This window comes from Gekko japonicus, unplaced genomic scaffold (genome assembly GCF_001447785.1).
Source record: "Gekko japonicus isolate JY-2015 unplaced genomic scaffold, Gekko_japonicus_V1.1 scaffold1475, whole genome shotgun sequence".
Classification (NCBI taxonomy): Eukaryota; Metazoa; Chordata; class Lepidosauria; order Squamata; family Gekkonidae; genus Gekko; species Gekko japonicus.
The window spans coordinates 312065-329676 of record NW_015166464.1 but is presented as its reverse complement, the minus strand read 5'-3'; the positions used below and the strand labels follow the sequence as shown (position 1 = coordinate 329676).

The 17612-nt window shown below is 45.2% G+C and overlaps 1 protein-coding gene across 1 annotated transcript in view; it reads left to right on the top strand.

The window, feature by feature from the left end:
* The window catches only part of SLC43A3 (solute carrier family 43 member 3), a 56769-nt gene that overhangs the window by 14258 nt on the left and 24899 nt on the right, over positions 1 to 17612 (top strand). Inside the window, exons 5-6 of the mRNA XM_015412086.1 lie at positions 2380 to 2456; positions 3194 to 3286. Coding sequence (XP_015267572.1) covers positions 2380 to 2456; positions 3194 to 3286 — 170 coding nt within the window. The remainder of the gene's footprint in view (positions 1 to 2379; positions 2457 to 3193; positions 3287 to 17612) is intronic.

Here is a 17612-nt window from a genome sequence, read left to right as displayed (position 1 = left end):
ACATGGATTAAAGCTGTGGCACAAGGGAAGGAGAAGATTAAGCTTCAGTAAGGGGGAAAGTGGGTGCTCCTATTGTGCCATCTTCTCCCCCCCCCTCACTCTCTGTGTGTGTGTGTATCTAGAGCCAGCCTTCCTTGAGGCTGTGGTGAGGTGGTTTCCTCACCTGCAGATAATTTTCAGTTCATACCCCTTCTAAGACAAAGTTTGAGAGACCAAATGCAAACGATCACAAGGATCTCGCATCTTGTGTAGAGGGAGGAATTTGACATTATGCAGAGGGTAATATTGCAAATGAGGCAATGTGCCCTTCCTGATGTTTTTGACACAAGCATATCTTAGTTCGAAGCACGTTTTCCAGTTATGTATTAAAATTACATAAGTGAATTTGGAGGAAACAACAATTGACTTCCAAAGCAATGGGGGGGGGGGTTGGTCAACTGTTTTTTGTGTGTGTGCCTGGAAGTCATGGTTGATTTCTGGAGACCCCCTGGTGGGGCCTGGATGTTTCAGAGAGGTGGCTGGCTGTTGCCTGCCTCTGCGTCCCATGGGCCCTGGTATTCCTTGGAGGTCTCCCTTCCGAGTACTTGCCGGGGTCGGTCCTGCTGAGCTCCCGAGGTCTGACGAGATCAGGTTCGCTTCGGCTGTCCAGGTCAGGGCTCAAAGCAATGATTTGAAAATGCTCTTGATTTGTTAGCATGTACATCCTAAGTTGACTACACCACCTTTGAATTACATTCCAGCTAATAAGTAAAGGGAAGGAACTTTCCTAACAGTCTAAATTAATCTTATCATTAAGTTCATTAACAACTTTTGAATTCAGTAGTTTGTCGGGAAACATCCAAGATTCTTAACCAGTAATTTTGTTATCTCTAGATAGGATAGTAACTTTTGTCAGAATACCTATAGTCATCTCTCTTCAGCAGACAGCAAGGTACAGTCTCACTAATGTGATCTCTAATTTTTGGTTAGAGCAGACAATAGACTTTGTGTGCTTGGCAGAAAACTCCAGCATCCAAGCCAGACTGAAGACAGGAGGTCATGGACCTTTAACATCAAATGTTGTATCAATATGTGGTGAAGGAATATAAGCCCTGATCCAAATCTCTACGAAAGTCAAGTTGTCTCAAGTCGTAGAAGAATGCATTTGCATGTTAGGCATTGGACATAGAGATTTCTCAGTTCCCAGTGACCGTGGGACCAGGACAGCCCACATTCTGCAAAGCAGTGTGTTAATCCACTGAAGGAAGGAGGCTGAAGTTGGTTCCTTATTCGCTCTTCCTTATTCATTCCTTATTCGTTACTTATTCGTGAGGACACAAACACTAAGGAGAGTAAGTTGGAAAGCTCTGAACCCCAAATTGAGGTCTGGGTCACCACATATCATATACCCCCACATTCACAGGACTCTCCCCTTCGAGGGGACATATCCTGTATCCTGCTCCAAAGCACGGTTCTGGTGCCAGCTGCTCCAAAGTGCGTTGCCCCCAGACAAGCACACAGGCAGACACTGGGGCCAGGCTGCACCCCCCAAAAAATATTTGAACCACCCCAAATGACACATCCCCACCTGTGCCGAACCAACTTCAGCCTCCTACTGAAGGATCTCTGTGTGAATAGCTTTTCATTGTTCAGCCTTTCACACCGTGGGCTAGGCCAGCCTGACAAGTAATCGACGTGTGAGAGCATTCCCAGGCTCATCTGTGTATGTGGAGGGTCAACGGTGCCAGATACGTTGGGAAATAGCATGCTCAAACTAGGATTAGATAGTAGGTGTGAATGCTTGCAGCTTCCTCTGTAGTGAGGGCTGTCTCTGTGCTGGGAAAATCACACAGGAGTCCAATGGCTAGAGGGGTGGTGCTTCAGGAGGTATTATTGAATGCCTGTCAGCCCAGTTCTCAGGAATAACTGGTGCAGGTCTCCCAAGATTGTGCCAGAACTTTCAGCTATTGTTACAGATCGGAAAAGGGGGATCATATGAAGTAGGCTTTTAAATAAAGTATCTACCTGTAGTAAGTTCCTGACTTTACCTTCCTGTCGTTCCTGCCCTTTTCCTCTGGTCTGTAATGCTGATTTTTGTAAACCAGACCAAAGGCAAAGGTTTGGGATCCTTCTTGTTTTTAATAACTTCTCAGTTCCTTGAGCTGGCATGAAAATTTAAACTGCCATTCTGTGCTGGGACCCTTGTTTCATTTAGTGTAGATTGAGGTGTGTGAGTGAGTGAGAGAGAGAGATTTGCACCTTTCGTAGCACTGACATAATTCATATTTAGAACTGGAATGGGGAGTGTATGGTTTATGATGATGTGTCTGTGCTGTGAACAAGATAGGCCTGTGACTCTGATGGGTTGTGCTGCTGCAGTGATTTTATTCTTTCTTGCAGCCACCGCTCTGATCTTATTCCCTGCACTGTCCTTGCTCTCCGTTGGTGGAATCCTCCTTATCCTCACCAACATGCAGGTCTGACACCCTTCCCCTGTGCATCCTGTGGGGGAGGGGGGAGGATAGGAGGGACTCCTGGGTGAAGGAAAGTGCCTGAGAGCCTTTGGGGCTGGCTAAAGCCGTCCTCCCCACCCACCGTGAAGCTGAGGACACTGCATTCTGAAGTGGGTCCTGTTTCCTTGCCTCCAGTTTGGCGTCGTGGGAGAACCGGGTTTGAGTCCCCACTCCTCCACTTGCACCTACTGATGTGACCTTGGGTCAGTCACAAGCTCTGGCACAGCTGTCCTTGAAAAAGAGCAGTTTGTGTCAGAGCTCTCTCAGCCCCACCCACCTCACAGGGGGTGTCTGTTGTGGGGAGGGGAAGGGAAAGGAGTCTGTAAGCCACTCTGAGACTCCAAGTGAAGGGCGGGGGATAAATCCAATCTCTTCTTCTTCTTCCAACCTCCTTTTTCTGAGTCAATGAAAAGTGAGTTGGGTGGGGCTGCCATTTTGACTTTTTACCTCCGATGCACACCTGTGTAAGGCTGGATAGCAATATCGGGTCGGAAGAGGAATGGGAGGATGTTTGTCTGAGGATGGAGAAGTGGGTTGGACTCACGTTTTGACTCCTCAACAGTTCCCTCCCCTCCACAACCATTTTTGTGAGGTACTTTAAGCTGTTCAAGCTCAACAAGAATAAAGTCCCTTTGCTGTGACCACTGTAGGAACCTAGAAGAGGAGATCAGTTTCATGTGGTGTTTCATCTGTCTCTTCAGGTTGGGAACCTATTTGGAAAACATCGTTCAACCATTATCACTCTCTACAATGGGGCTTTTGATTCTTCCTCTGCTGTTTTTCTCATTATCAAGGTATGTGGCCATTTCTAAATACTAACCAGAGCCTGCTTGAAACTTTTAGTGGAGGGGGGTAAGCAGTGGGGTACCGCAGGGATCAATACTTGGTCCACTGCTTTTTAACTTGTTCATTAATGATTTGGAGTTGGGAGTAAGCAGTGACTTGGCTAAATTTGCGGATGATACGAAGTTGTTCAGGGTGGTGAAAACCAGTGAGGATTGTGAGGCACTCAAAGATGGGCAAGTGGGCGTCAACATGGCAAATGGGGTTCAATGTGGCCAAGTGCAAGGTGATGCACATTGGAGCCAAAAATCCTAAATATAAATACACGTTGATGGGGTCTGAACTGGCAGAGACTGATCAAGAGAGAGATCTTGGAGTTGTAGTAGATAACTCACTGAAAATGTCGAGACAGTGTGTGACTGCAATAAAGAAAGGCAAATGCTATGCTGGGGATATTAGGAAGGGTATTGAAAACAGATCAGCCAATATCATAATGCCCCTATATAAATCAATGGTGCAACCTCTTTTGGAATACTGTGTGCAGTTCTGGTCACCACACCTTAAAAAGGATAGTATAGCTTTGGAAAAAGTGCAGAAAAGGGCTACTCGAATGATAAAAGGGTTGGAACACTTTCGCTATGAGGAAAGGTTAAGGCGCTTAGGGCTCTTTAGCTTGGAGAAACGATGACTGAGGGGTGACATGATTGAGGTTTATAAGATTATGCATGGGAAAGAGCAGGTAGAGAAAGAGGTACTTTTCTCCCTTTCTCACAATACAAGAACTCGTGGGCACTCCATGAAACTGCTGAGCGGTCGGGTTAGAACAGATAAAAGGAAGTACTTCTTCACCCAAAGAGTGACTAACGCATGGAATTCACTGCCACAGGAAGTGGTGGCGGCTACAAGCATGGATGGCTTCAAGGGGGAATTAGATAAGCATATGGAGCAGAGGTCCATCAGTGGCTATTAGCCACAAGGTATAGATAGGGACTCTGGGGCAAGTGATGCTCTGTCATCTTGGTGCTTGGGGGGGTCAACAGTGGGAGGGCTCCTAGTGCCCTGGCCCCACTGGTGGACCTCCTGATGGCACTGGTATTTCTGGCCACTGTGTGATACAGAGGGCCTTTGGCCTGATCCAACATTGGCATCTCTTATGTTCTTATGTTCTATATCAGAAACAATGAGTGCCCCTGACAGTGTCACCTTTCAGGCCAGGTGTAGAAGCTGGACACATCCCATGCTGGGAAAGGGGGACCTGGATCCAGCTAGTCCCTTTTCTTCTTTCCCTTTCAGTCCTGATTCAGCCAATACCTGGCTTTTAATGGCCTGAATTGTCAGGTGTTTTAGGTTCTGGCACAAACAGACAGGTTGGTCAAAAACTGGCCGGGCAGTAGAATAAAGGAGGAGAAGACACAAGGGTTGGCGGAAGAAGGAGGTGAAGGGGTCGGAGGGGAGAGTGATGACAGTACGGAGGACCATGGGCCAGGTGCCAGGGACAAAGGGAAAGGGGGGTGGGGGGGGAGGGTTTTGAAATTTCAAAAGCTGTCCAAGATCCAGCAGAAATGTCTTCTGACCTTTTTAGAAAATATGGTACAACCATTTAATGTGCTATTTGATACTCTCTCCCTATTCCTGTGCTCTGTTCCTATTGCAAGGAAGGAAAGGAGTGTTTGGTAGATTATTTATTTCATTCTGGGGGATTTAACCTGGATTAACAACCTAAATTTAAAACTGGGAGCATGTGTCCCACATTTGTCTTTCTCCATTATTGAATTCAGGTTAATCTGTCTTTGGTTATGCTTGTGTAACAGGCGAGTTAGCTCATCCGTGCCCTCTGAAAAGCTTTGGCTTAGCAAACCTCGGACATGTGGAGACCATTAATCTCATTAGTGGCTTAATTAGGTGTTAAGGGCCACCCCTGGTCCTCCAGCTGGTTCTCAGTTAGGGCTGGACTGATGGGAGAGGCCGAGCAAGCGACGCAGACGTATTTGAACTGTGTATGTCTCCTCTGCCCTGACCTGGATCGCCCAGGCGAGCCAGGGCTCATCCGATCCCGGAAGCGAAGCAGAGCTGGCCCTGGTTGATATTTGGAGGGGACCCCACGAAGGAAGTCCAGGGTTGCTACGCTGAGGTAGGCCATGGCCGACCACCTCCGTTCATCTCTCGCCCTGAAAACACGATGGGGTCGCCATGCACCCTCCCTCTACACATACGTAACCAAGGAGGACTACAATGTACTAACATTGGTAATCTGATTAAAATCCCCAAATTACCACTCTAAAATACACACCCTATTAAAAAGATGAAATCAAAGTTCCCTAAACCAGCATTCCAAAAAGCCACAGCAAAAGGTGTAAATAATATGGGTGTATTACTTGAAAAGGGGAGGTTTTAAAACACTCATAGATTAAAAATGGTGACTTCTGGTACCTAAAATAACATAAATCTGGTGCGAGGTAAGCCTCTATGAGGAGGGAATTCCACGGTACAGGCGCTTTTGCAAGGTAGGCCCTGCCTCCTTAGCTTCAGTTCAGTATTAATAGGCAAGCTAGCAAGAGTAACACCATTCTAGATCTTAAACATTGCTATGTGGAGTTTGACAGGCTAAATTTAGTCAAAGTACAGAATAGGATGTGGCAAACTGGCTAAGAGGGCAAGATGTCTAGACATAGCTGAATAAGCAAAGCTGTTGTGTAAGAAAAGTTTTATAGATTTATAGAGAACCATAAGTATTCCAAGTAAGGGCAAAAAGATATCTTTGGCTGCGGTCACACGGAACATTAGCCACGCTAGAGAGACGGAAGATAGGCAGATTTTCTGGGCACGATCTCACCGGCACATCTGGGAAGCATAGCGCTCCCGTGGCTCAACCGAGGCTTCCCGCCGAAGACGCGTGGCTAAAAACTAGTACCTCGGAGGTACTAGTTTCTGGAAACCACGGGGCAAGGGTGGGCGTCTGATCGTGTTTCCGGTGGCATCCGGCGCCCGCCCATGTCCCCTTTCCAACGTCAAACTCTGCGGATCCCCCGTTTCCAGACGCTGGACTTTTGATTCTCGGTGCAAAGTCAGGGAGGTAAAAATGCATTGAGGGGAGGGATGGGTCCAGATGGTCAGCAAGGGGGAGGACACTGCTGTTGGCGGCCGGAGGGGCTCGGCAGAAGGAAGGGGACTCCTTGCCAGGGTATTGGGGGGGAGGCCAGGGAAAGTCCCTCCGTGTCCTGAAGGGCTCTGCGCCTGCCCCATCCACGACCCCGGAGGGTGAGGGAGCCATTTCCTCCTCCGCCCCTTCCAAGAATGCAGCTCTGACTCTCGCAGGCTTCTGCTTGAACGGCTTGGAGGGAAGCTTTGGAGGGGGGGGATATGGGGTTGGGGCTTTGCAATGCAAGGGAGAAAGGAGGGGGTATAGCAGGGGGTGAAAGAGAGCGCCTGCCCCCAATTTCTTCCTTAACTCCCTGTGCCCCTCCCCCTCGCGCGGGCGCGTGCTCCTGCCCTACGGAGAGCCGCCGGTCCCCTTTGTTCAGAGCCACGTGGTTCCTGCAGCGGAGGATCCGAATGTGGTACCTTGGGAGACTGGAGGCGGTTCAAGTGGCTTCCCGTTGCAGTGGCACATTTAGGAAAGGGGGGGCTGAAAGTGAGATTTCGGTCAGGGGAGAAGGGCAGAAGGACGGAGCAGATCAAGGAAGGGGGAGGAGTGGGCGGCAGGGGGCTGAAGGAATGGCTGAGGGAGTGGGGAAGGGCTGCTATAGGGGGACAGGGGCTGTGTCGTTTGACCCTCGGAAGGCCCACCTGAAACAGAATCTGAAGAGTGCAAAAAGGTTTTTTTTAAAGTCTCCACGGGATGCGCACAAGCACCCAACGGAGCATGCGCACACTTCAGTTTAAACAAAACAAACACAACCCCATTTGCCGCGCCGCCCCGCTTCTTTGCCTGTGGTGTGATCGGCACCTCCCCCCTAACCTTGGGACCTCCACGGGACGTTGGATCGTGCAACCGCGCGTTATTTAGCCACGCTCCCCCCCCCCGCATTTTCCAGCCAGTGTGACCGGAGCCTTTGTTTAGCAAATGTACTTATATAGAAATAAGAGAAGTATAACCCATATAATCTAAAGACATCTGTACATGTCTAAGAGTTGTTTGTCACACTTTATAAAAAGTTAATGCTGATGCCTTATTAATGTTTGTTCCCGATGCGCTTAAACGGGGAATCGATGAATCGCATCTCAGCACGAAGGGCTCCCTATGGAGTGTGCGATGATGCGCGTACTGAGAATGGGGGGGGAAATCAACAGCATGGAGTCGGGATGGCCTGATCAGAGAGAGGTCCTGAGAGTGCGCTGGAGCGATCAGATGGGAAACTCCGTCCATGGCCCGTGGCTACTGGACGTTCCCCGGCAGTTTTAAACCAACACTGATGCACTTCGCCGGGGAGGCTTTACATACAGATGGAAAGAACGAACAAAAATACAAGTAATACATGAAGACAAGATCTACCTCGCTGAAGACATCAAAACTGGACGCTCAATACTACTTAGTCAAAATCCCCATTCCAGTGGATTTCAGGAAAGCATCTCAGAAAAGAAAAATGGACCAGCCGCCGTCCCCTTTAAAGGGTAGTGAAATACCAATCTGCTCAGTTTAGTGCCCTCAATGTTCTTAGCTTATATCATTTGCCACTACTTTCAACTCAAGATAGATTGCCTGTGTTCAGTATAGAAGTATAAAAGGTTTGGGTAACTTTAAATTAAGTTTAATATTGTTTGCATGGAGGGGGGAGAGTCCTGTTTATGTATTGCTCCCTTATTGTTGATATTCTGTTTCGCTAATTTATACACTTACTAAGATTTTTAAATAGTTCTTGTTAAACTATAGAAATCTTTATTATTTTTAGGAAAAGAGTTCTTTTGTACTATTTATATATATCATGTAACCATCTATTAATTACACTGTTTTTATTATACTTGTTTCACTATCTGATAAATTGAAAGACTGATTGTACATCCACTTTTTAAAACAGAATTAATTGTTGGGGAATATAACTACGTGGGTGGGCTTTTAGCTGTTTTAATATTTATTATATATATATATTTATATATTGGAAATATCAATTTAATTAATTCTTATTGAAATCAACTCAATACTGCACATGAACTCACCCTGTGCTTAACATAACTGACCTATAGGTAAAGGTAAAGGTTCCCTTGCGGTGCTCATCTCCGTTTCAAAGCCGAAGAGCCAGCGCTGTCCAAAGACATTTCTGTGGTCATGTGGCTGGCATGACTAAACACCAAGGTGCATGGAATGCTGTTACCTTCCCACTGAAGTGGTACCTATTTATCTACTTGCAATTTCTTGCTTTCGAACTGCTAGGTTGGCAGGAGCTGGAACTAGAGACAGGAGCTCACTCCGTCATGCGGCACACTCAGGTCTCGAACTGCTGAACTACCAACCTTCCACAGCCTGCAGTTCAGCGTCTTAACCACTTGAGCCACTGCAGCTCCATAACTGACCTATACTTATACCTATTTACACACACTTACATATCCTATCAAAATATAATCTGTTTGATCTTAACTGACAATAGAATTTTTTAACTATATCAGCTGTACAATCTACATTGGTAAATAAGTTAAGAAACTGTTACAAAACATATTCATACCAAAACACTAAATCAACATTAAACTGATCATTTCTAAAACTACATCCACTTCAACACACAATTGACCATACATTTAATTCTACAAAGAAGCACTTTAACTTAGACCAGTTGTTTCCATTCTTGTTGATCTCTGATTAGCAGAAAGGTTTGTGCTAATACTGCACTAGTTTAGTATATTACGATCTCCCTTACCAAACACCACAAACATTAGACACTACCTATATTAATTTCTTTTCAACTCTCAAATACACACTCACACCTTTTGCCTTAACCACTTACCTTAAGTCAGATCTTTTCCAGATTTGTTGTCGAAGGCTTTCACAGCCAGAGTTCATTAGTTGCTGTAGATTTTGTGTCCGTGGTTTCCAGGTTTGCTCAGCACACAACTACACTCCACCCTACCTGTCACCCTGCCTTACTACTCTTATCCTCCTACATAGCTGGTGAGCACAGTAATGTGCACAATGTCTGATGATGCACTGACGGTCACCTCGATTCCTTATTTAATTATTTATTAGTCAGATTTCTATCCCGCCCTTCCACCGAAGCGGCTCAGGGCGGCTTACATACAGTTTTAAAATCAACATAAGATACAGCATTTGCAATTAAAACTATTTAAAGTGGCGGTGTCATATAATAAAGTGCAGATGTAACATAACCAATGAAAGCATTCTTTCTGAAACGCCTGGCGAAAAAGCTCCGTCTTCATGGCCCTGCAGAATTGCTGGAGGTCCCGCAGTGCTCTGATCTCACTAGGGAGCTCATTCCAGAGGGCCAGCACCACAAGGGAGAACGCCCTGGTCCTATTCACCGCCAACCTGGCGTCCCTAGGGCCAGGGAGGGCCAGGCAGTTTTGTGTTCCAGGTCGCAGTGCTCTCTGGGGGACATGTGGGGAAAGGCGGTCCCTCAGGTAGGCAGGTCCCTGACCATATTAATGTCAGAGGATTGAATAACCCTATTAAGCGAAAACAGATTCTAACCAATCTACACAAAATGCGTTCTGATATCACTTTCCTTCAAGAAACATACCTCCGTCCTCAACCTCACACTCAGTTAAAAGCTAACTGGATCAAGCATCAATTCCATGCTACTGGTTCTTCTAAATCTCGTGGTGTAACCATCCTCTTATCCAAAAACATGCACTTCCAACTCAAAGCCACTAAATGTGACCCAAGGGGGTGATATATATTTGTAAAAGGCCTCATCGATGATCACATGTTCACCTTAGTCTCCATGTATGCCCCAAATGAAAACCAAATATCTTTCCTACAAGAATCTCTCACAGTATTAAGCTGATTTCTTTTATTTATTTCTTTATTGCTCCCCATAGGGATGATGATGATGATGATGATGATGATGATGATGATGATGATGATGATGATGATGCATGCGGCGGGGGGCTCTGCAGGCGCTGATCCTCCCCATTCTCCCCCCCATCAGGTGGGCCCTTGAGCCAAGGCCTGGGACTTCTGCCCATATGACATCTTGGCCTTTAGCAGCCATTAGATTTAAGGCTGCTTCACCCATTAACAGTACAACACTGGCGCCTCCAGCGCCTCCTATGGGCTTAGACTGCAGAGAGCTGCTGCCAGTCATAAACTGTCCACACTCCACCTTGTGATCCTTGGAGGGAGGGCAGGATAAAAACGTGATGGAAAAGTAGATACAAAAACTGTGCAAGTAGAGGGACGCCAGCCTCCAGGTGGGACCCCAGAATTACAGCTCCTCTCCAGACAACAGAGATCAGTTCCCCTGGAGAAAATGGATGCTTTAGAGGGTGGACTCTGTAGCAGTGGACCCCACTGAGGTCTCTGGCCTATGGAAATAGCCATTTATATCCAATTGAATTTGTCTGAAGAAAATGCACAAGTTCTTTGTACTTCTTTCTCCACTGTCTTACTTCAAATGTGATATCCATTAGCGTTCTGATGGTATTTCCCCCTGCTTTCAGGGGTGTTCCAGCAACCGCTTTCAGGATTGCATCCCTGACATGCCTCTTCGAGAATCTTACCACTATTTCCCCAGGCAGATTATTTTTTTATGTAGCCTGAATATGATCTATAGACCACATCCATGTCATTAAGCAACGATTCCACCTTCATTTCTGTCACTGGGGCTAACAGTTCACTCATCACTTCTTTAAGAATCTCCCCTCTGTTCTCTGGCATGCCCTGGAAACAAAGGATCATATTAGCCTTTTCCATTTGAACTTGCAATAGTTGATCTTCCATGGAGATTTGTTTCCTTTCCAGCTTTTGCACTTTCTTCTTCACTTTCTGTGTAGTTACAGCCACTTCCTTTACCTTCTCAGCATCTTGCTTCATTATTTGTATCAAGTTGTTTATCTGGGTTTGTTGTGCAGTAATGCTTTGAGTGACTATAGACATCTGCTCCTTGAAGTTATTCAGCTGTTCCAGCAAAGGGCGCATATAATCCGCTATAGACTTTGCCACCTCACTGGTAACGTCCGGTTTTGGGCTCTCAGACCCTTTCGCTTTCAAAAGTTTTTCTCTGTCCTTCTTCCCCGCCATCTTTATCATTTGTTTACTTTCACGTATTTTTAAAAAGTATCTGAATGTGCACTTGACCGCTTAAATCCGCTTTGGTAAGTACTTCTAGGCAGTTTCCCTTGCGTTTTCTTCCGCTCCCCCCTCAATCGCTCAAAAATTCGTGCGCATGGGAGGCGTCCCTCCCCCGCTCGTTCCCCCCCCCATTCAGTGGGGTGGGGTGGGGAGCTATCTTTTCCCCTTTAAACGCTTCAGAATTGACTCATGTTCATAATTGGTCGTTCGACCTCGCTTTCATTTCATTTCTGCCGCGTGATCTCCTGCACTTGTCCTGGTCAGCGACACTAAGTCCATACGGTCTCACAGCACGGAGAACCGTTGGAACGAAGAGGCGCCTCAATTCTCCAGCATTCTGCTGTCGAACCCTTATAAGTTCCATGGCCAGGGTCCCTTCGCCGGGCACTGGGTGTGTGTGCGAGCCTGCGCACCCCCTTCTTCGGCTAGAGTGCAGCTTCACCCCCGGGAGGTCCAAGAGGTGAGTCTGCTAGCACGCCACCATAAACCGGAAGTCGGATTTTTATTATTTTTATATATATCTATAAACTACAATACTGCTCTCTTCTTCTTCTTCTTCTTCTTCTTCCTCCTCCTCCTCCTCCTCCTCAGTAGTTTTAGTTTTCTTCTCTTTTTTCTTCTGTGCTGGACTGGACAATTGGTCCATAAATTTTTTGGCCTTAGGAACAGAGTCAATCTTTTATCTTTTATCCTTGAAGGTAAAATTTAATCCTTCGGGTAATGCCCATCTATATTGTATCCCTTTTTTTGTAAATAGTCAGTTCTTTATATGATCTCCTCTGTTTCCTGACTTCATAGGGAATATCCTTTAAGATTTTTATCTCCACGGCTTTGATTTTGAAAGGTTTCCCTTGTGTCAGTTTAAGCACCAGATCCCTGGTAGATCGTCTCATAAATTTCAAACAAACTTCCCCCAGGAGTTTATTTTTCTTAATATAATCTGGATACGTCCTGTATGCCCAGTCTATTTCCCTTATTATTTCATCTTTTTTGTAATCCAATAATGATGCCAAGGCATCTGCCAAAAGTTCCTTTAAATCCTGATTCTTCTCTTCTGGTATCCCTTGGAAGCGTAGAACGTGCATAGATCTTTCCAGCTGGAGCTGAATTAATTGCGATTTATCGGAGGATCTTTCTTTCTCCATTTCGTCTACTCTTTTGTTTCTAAGTTCAGTTTGTTTTTCCACCTTTTCCAGTGTTTTTTCAGTTGCTGAAGTCCTTTTGTCCATAGAAGTCAATTGGGCTTGTACATTATCTAGCTTTAAGCTGAGGTTTGTAATCTGTTTCATTAGGGGGCGCAAAGCATTTGCTAATAACGTGGACATGTCCAAGTTTACTTCCTGGTTTGAAGAGGAGGGAGTTGTTGGGTGACTATTTCCGGTTTGCATTCTTTTCTCCGGCGGCACCCTCCACCCTCGCCCAGCCATAATATCAACAAGAAGTAAGTTTCTCAAAACAAGATGAAAGTTATGCAATTTCTTTCCACTTTAACTCAATCTGCAGCTTATCAGTTCGCTTAAATTCTCCAAAAAATATAATTGTTTAAAGTCTTGTTTCCGCCTCAAAACCGCTTTGAGTTTTAGTGTGTGGGGGGAGATACTGAGTTCCCCCTTCAAACCCCTGCTTTGCCATAGGCACTTCTATTTGTTCCCGAGGTATAATACGCACTTGAATTCACTTGAGCACTGCTTAACTCATGTTTTAAAGCCTCGGGAATTTCTTAGAAGCCTTTTTTCCCGCTTAGATCATGTCCACTTGTCCGGCAGTCATCTCTAATTGTCATCTTGGCTCCTCGGCAAAGGTACCTATCGGGGGGGAAAGGAGTTCCTCAATTCCTCGGCCGTCACCTTGGAAGAGGCTCTCCTTGGCTCCCCAGGCTGGGGGTCTCCTACAGAGACCCGGGGGGGTCTGAAACCAGCTCAAACCCCTCCTATCAGCCGAGGCTCGGGACGACCCCATCAGAGCTGGACAGGGTGCGTCTAAGTGGCAAGTCGCTTAAACTGGAAGTCTCAGTATTAAGCCAATTTCAAAAAGGTGAGCTACTCATAGGAAGTGATCTTAACCTGGTTGCCCCCTCCAACCAGTGGCGCCAGGTAGAAAGGGCCAACTTAATAGCCCCAGCCTCCTTGTCCCACACCAACCAGTTTCTCTCAGTGTCATTAAATTTACGAGACACATACGCCAGGGGGTGAAGCTTCCCATCCCCCCCTCTTGCAGGATAGCCCCCTGCCATGGCCACATCGGAAGCCTCTTGACATTCACTAGTCCAGTACAGTCTAGCACCAGGTTTGGTGCGGTCCAGCCCCTTCCCCTTGGTTCTTAATAAATCCGTGAGCGGTAAGCTCACCTGGGCAAAGTTTGCAAGAAATGACCTGTAAAAATTGGCGAATCCTAAGAACGCTTGTAATTGCTTCCGGGTACGAGGGGGCTCCCACCCCACCATGTCCCGAACCTTGGCCAGATCCATTTCCAAACCCCATTGGGAAATGTGGTAGTCCAGGAAGTAAATTTCAGAACAGTGAAATGCGCATTTAGACAGTTTGGAAAACAGTTTGTGCTTGTGCAACGTTTGTAAGACCTCTCGCACCAGCTTGATGTGTGCCGGCTTATCAGGGGAATAAATCAGGATATCATCAAGGTAAACAATCACCCCTTTGAACAAATGCTTGTGCCACACCTCGTTTATAAGGTTCATGAAGACCCCAGGAGCCCCTTGAAGACCGAAAGGCATCACCCTGGCTGCTGCTTCCACCGCTGTACTCCGCTGGACACAGATGGGGTGGGGGAGGTCTGGCCACTGGGGCCTGAGTGGGGCTGAACCACGGGAGCACAAAGGCATCCATGGGCAGCCTGCACTCACCCCCCCACCCTCTTCCCATTTGCGTTTTCAAAGGTGAAATTTGTTTGCCTTCAGGCAGGAAGAGGCAGCGCAAAGTTGGAGTGGGGGGAGAGAGAGAGCAGTTCCTGTGTGTGCAGAGGGAGGCTTTGCCATGTGCCGTTTGGACAGCATTTGCTGGGTCACTTCTTGACCCTTATACAGGTTTCTCAAGAGACATGTGAGGTGATCTGGTACTCCCATCTCTTTAATGACCTGCCATAGTTTGTTGTGATCCACACAGTCAAAGGCTTTAGCATAGTCAATGAAGCAGAAGTAGATGTTTTTCTGGTACTCTCTTGCTTTCTCCATAATCCAGCGAATGTTGGCAATTTGATCTCTAGTTCCTCTACCTCTTCGAAACCCAGCTTGTACTTCTGGCAGTTCTCTATCCACGTACTGTTGAAGCCTAGCTTGTAGGATCTTGAGCATGACCTTGCTAGCGTGTGATATGAGTGCAATTGTGCGATAGTTTGAACATTCTTTGGCATTGCCCTTCTTTGGGATTGGAATGTATACTGATCTTTTCCAATCCTGTGGCCACTGTTGCGTTTTCCAAATTTGCTGGCAAATTGCGTGCAGCACTTTAACAGCATCATCTTTTAAGACTTTGAATAGCTCAGCTGGGATACCATCACCTCCACTAGCTTTGTTGTTATTAATGTTTTCTAAGGCCCATTTAACTTCACATTCCAGGATGTCTGGCTCGAGGTCAGTGATTATACCGTCGTGGTTGTCAAGGACATCGAGGTCTTTCTTGTATAGTTCTTCTGTGTATTCTTGCCATCTTTTCCTAATCTCTTCTGCTTCTGTTAGGTCCCTACCGTTTTTGTCCTTTATCATGGCCAGCTTTGCATGGAACGCTCCCTTGATTTCTCCAATTTTCTTGAAGAGATCTCTAGTCCTTCCGATTCTATTGTTTTCCTCTATTACTTTGTATTGTTTATTCAGGAAGGCCTCCTTATCTCTCCTTGCTGTTCTCTGGAAATCTGCATTCAGTTGGGTAAATCTTTCCTTTTTGCCTTCGCCTCATTATACTTACCTCTATAATATCCAAGATTCCATTTGGCAGATCCCTTCTGAACGATCCAAGAGTATCAAGGATAGTTTTATTCTTAAAGTCTTTCTAAGTACATGGGAAAATAAGAGAAAACATCTATTACTGGCACTATCTAGGTTTCAAACCATTTTTAATCAAAATAATTTATTAGCGCTTAATATCATACCTCATCAAGATATTTGGAGGAAAGCTAATCTTATTACCTTAAATGGCATTACCTATAACAATACATTAATGGATAAATCTAAATTGGAAGAAAAATTAGGTATGACCATTCTACGGTTTCATTTCTTACAGCTTAAACATGTATGTTCCCAAATACAAATTTCTTCCATTAACTAAATTTGAATTGATATACAAATATGCTTGGAGTTCAAAAAACACTGAATAGCCAAAATCTACACAATTTAAATCTCCCTGGGTGATAATAAACCACTATCATATCAACTTAAATGGCAGTCAATATGAAAATCACCCCTTGAATGAAGATTTTTGGAACAAGACCCTGGACATCCTTTCCTTTCAATACTAATATAATTGATATAAAAATCCAAACATTTAAGATACTTACGTTTTGGTATTTAACACCTCAAAAATTAACCCATTTGGTGACATCAGCAAAGCCTGATTGTTGGAGGCATTGTGGCCAGTGAGGAACATATACACACTGCTGGTTAGAATGCTCTGTTTTGGAAAAAATTTGGAAAGACATTATTTTACAGATTAGGCAAATAACTGGGATAGAGTTACAATTTACAGTGGAACATTTTCTCTTGAATCAGTGGATTATGGAAGTTGACTCAAACAGTATTAGTAAAAGAATAGCCATTCTTCTGTCCGCCTCTAAAAATGCAGTTGCAGTAAAATGGAAAAATAAAAATGGTCCTGCTAGGGAAAATTGGCATTCTAAACTTTGGAACTTGTACATAATGGCAAAAGTTACAGAGAATCTCAATGATGCATACATTCAGTCTACTGAGTCCGACTTTGTCTCAATATGGATACCTATTTTACAATATTTGATTGAACAAGAAGAAATACTTAAAATAATAGATCTGTTACATCTCTGGTAGTTTACTATTATTTTGTTCTTCCCTGTTATACAATGCTATTTATCTTGCCTTTTACAGTACTTGTTGCAACTATGCTAATTTGTTTACCTGTTTTCCGAAGTTTGTTATTGGTTGTGTAAAGGTTTAATAAAATTGTTTACAGAAAAAGTAGTACTATAATTAATTATAAACATAGATTTTTACATGCATGTTATAACATTTTAGAGCTGCGGTGGCTCAAGTGGTTAAGACGCTGAACTGCAGGCTGTGGAAGGTCGGTAGTTCAGCAGTTCGAGATTCGAGTGTGCCGCGTGATGGAGTGAGCTCCCATCTCTGGTTCCAGCTCCTGCCAACCTAGCAGTTCGAAAGCAAGAAATTGCAAGTAGATAAATAGGTACCACTTCGGTGGGAAGGTAACAGCGTTCCGTGCACCTTGGTGTTTAGTCATGCCGGCCACATGACCACGGAAACGTCTTCGGACAGCGCTGGCTCTTTGGCTTGGAAACGGAGATGAGCACCGCAACCCTAGAGTCGGACTCGGCTGGCTTTCGAGCAAGGGAACCTTTACCTTTACCTATAACATTTTGCTGTGTATTGTGTGTGTTAACATGTTTTGCTCATTTATCACTTAAGATGTAATGCCCATGTTTAATCGATAAAGGGGTTTTTTTAAGAACAGAGAGAGTAAACTTCCCATATCATGTGTGTGTGTGTGTGTGAGTCAATACATTTTATGAAGTGTGCACAGTATTTTTGTTGAAACCATCTGGCAATCCTACAAGTAGCGACAAGCAGACAGAGTCCTCTGCTGGCATTTGAGGAAGCTCCAACCATGTGAAAGAGAAAAGCATGAGGCTGTAGTAAAAGCAGGAAGTGAATGCAACCCACTAGTGCGATTTCTGCTGAAAAGAAACGGAAAACATCTGACACTAAGCCACGGAAGTTCTGTTCTCAGCTAAGGCACAGTACAATGCATAAGTGCATAATACATGACTTCTCTAACTCATGTCTTAGTATCCCTGAGTCATAGTAATCCCTGAGAACTTTGGCTGCCACACGGAATAACAGGGTAGTGTTGTTCTCCTGAACTGTGTCCCCCATTGGTCAGAGC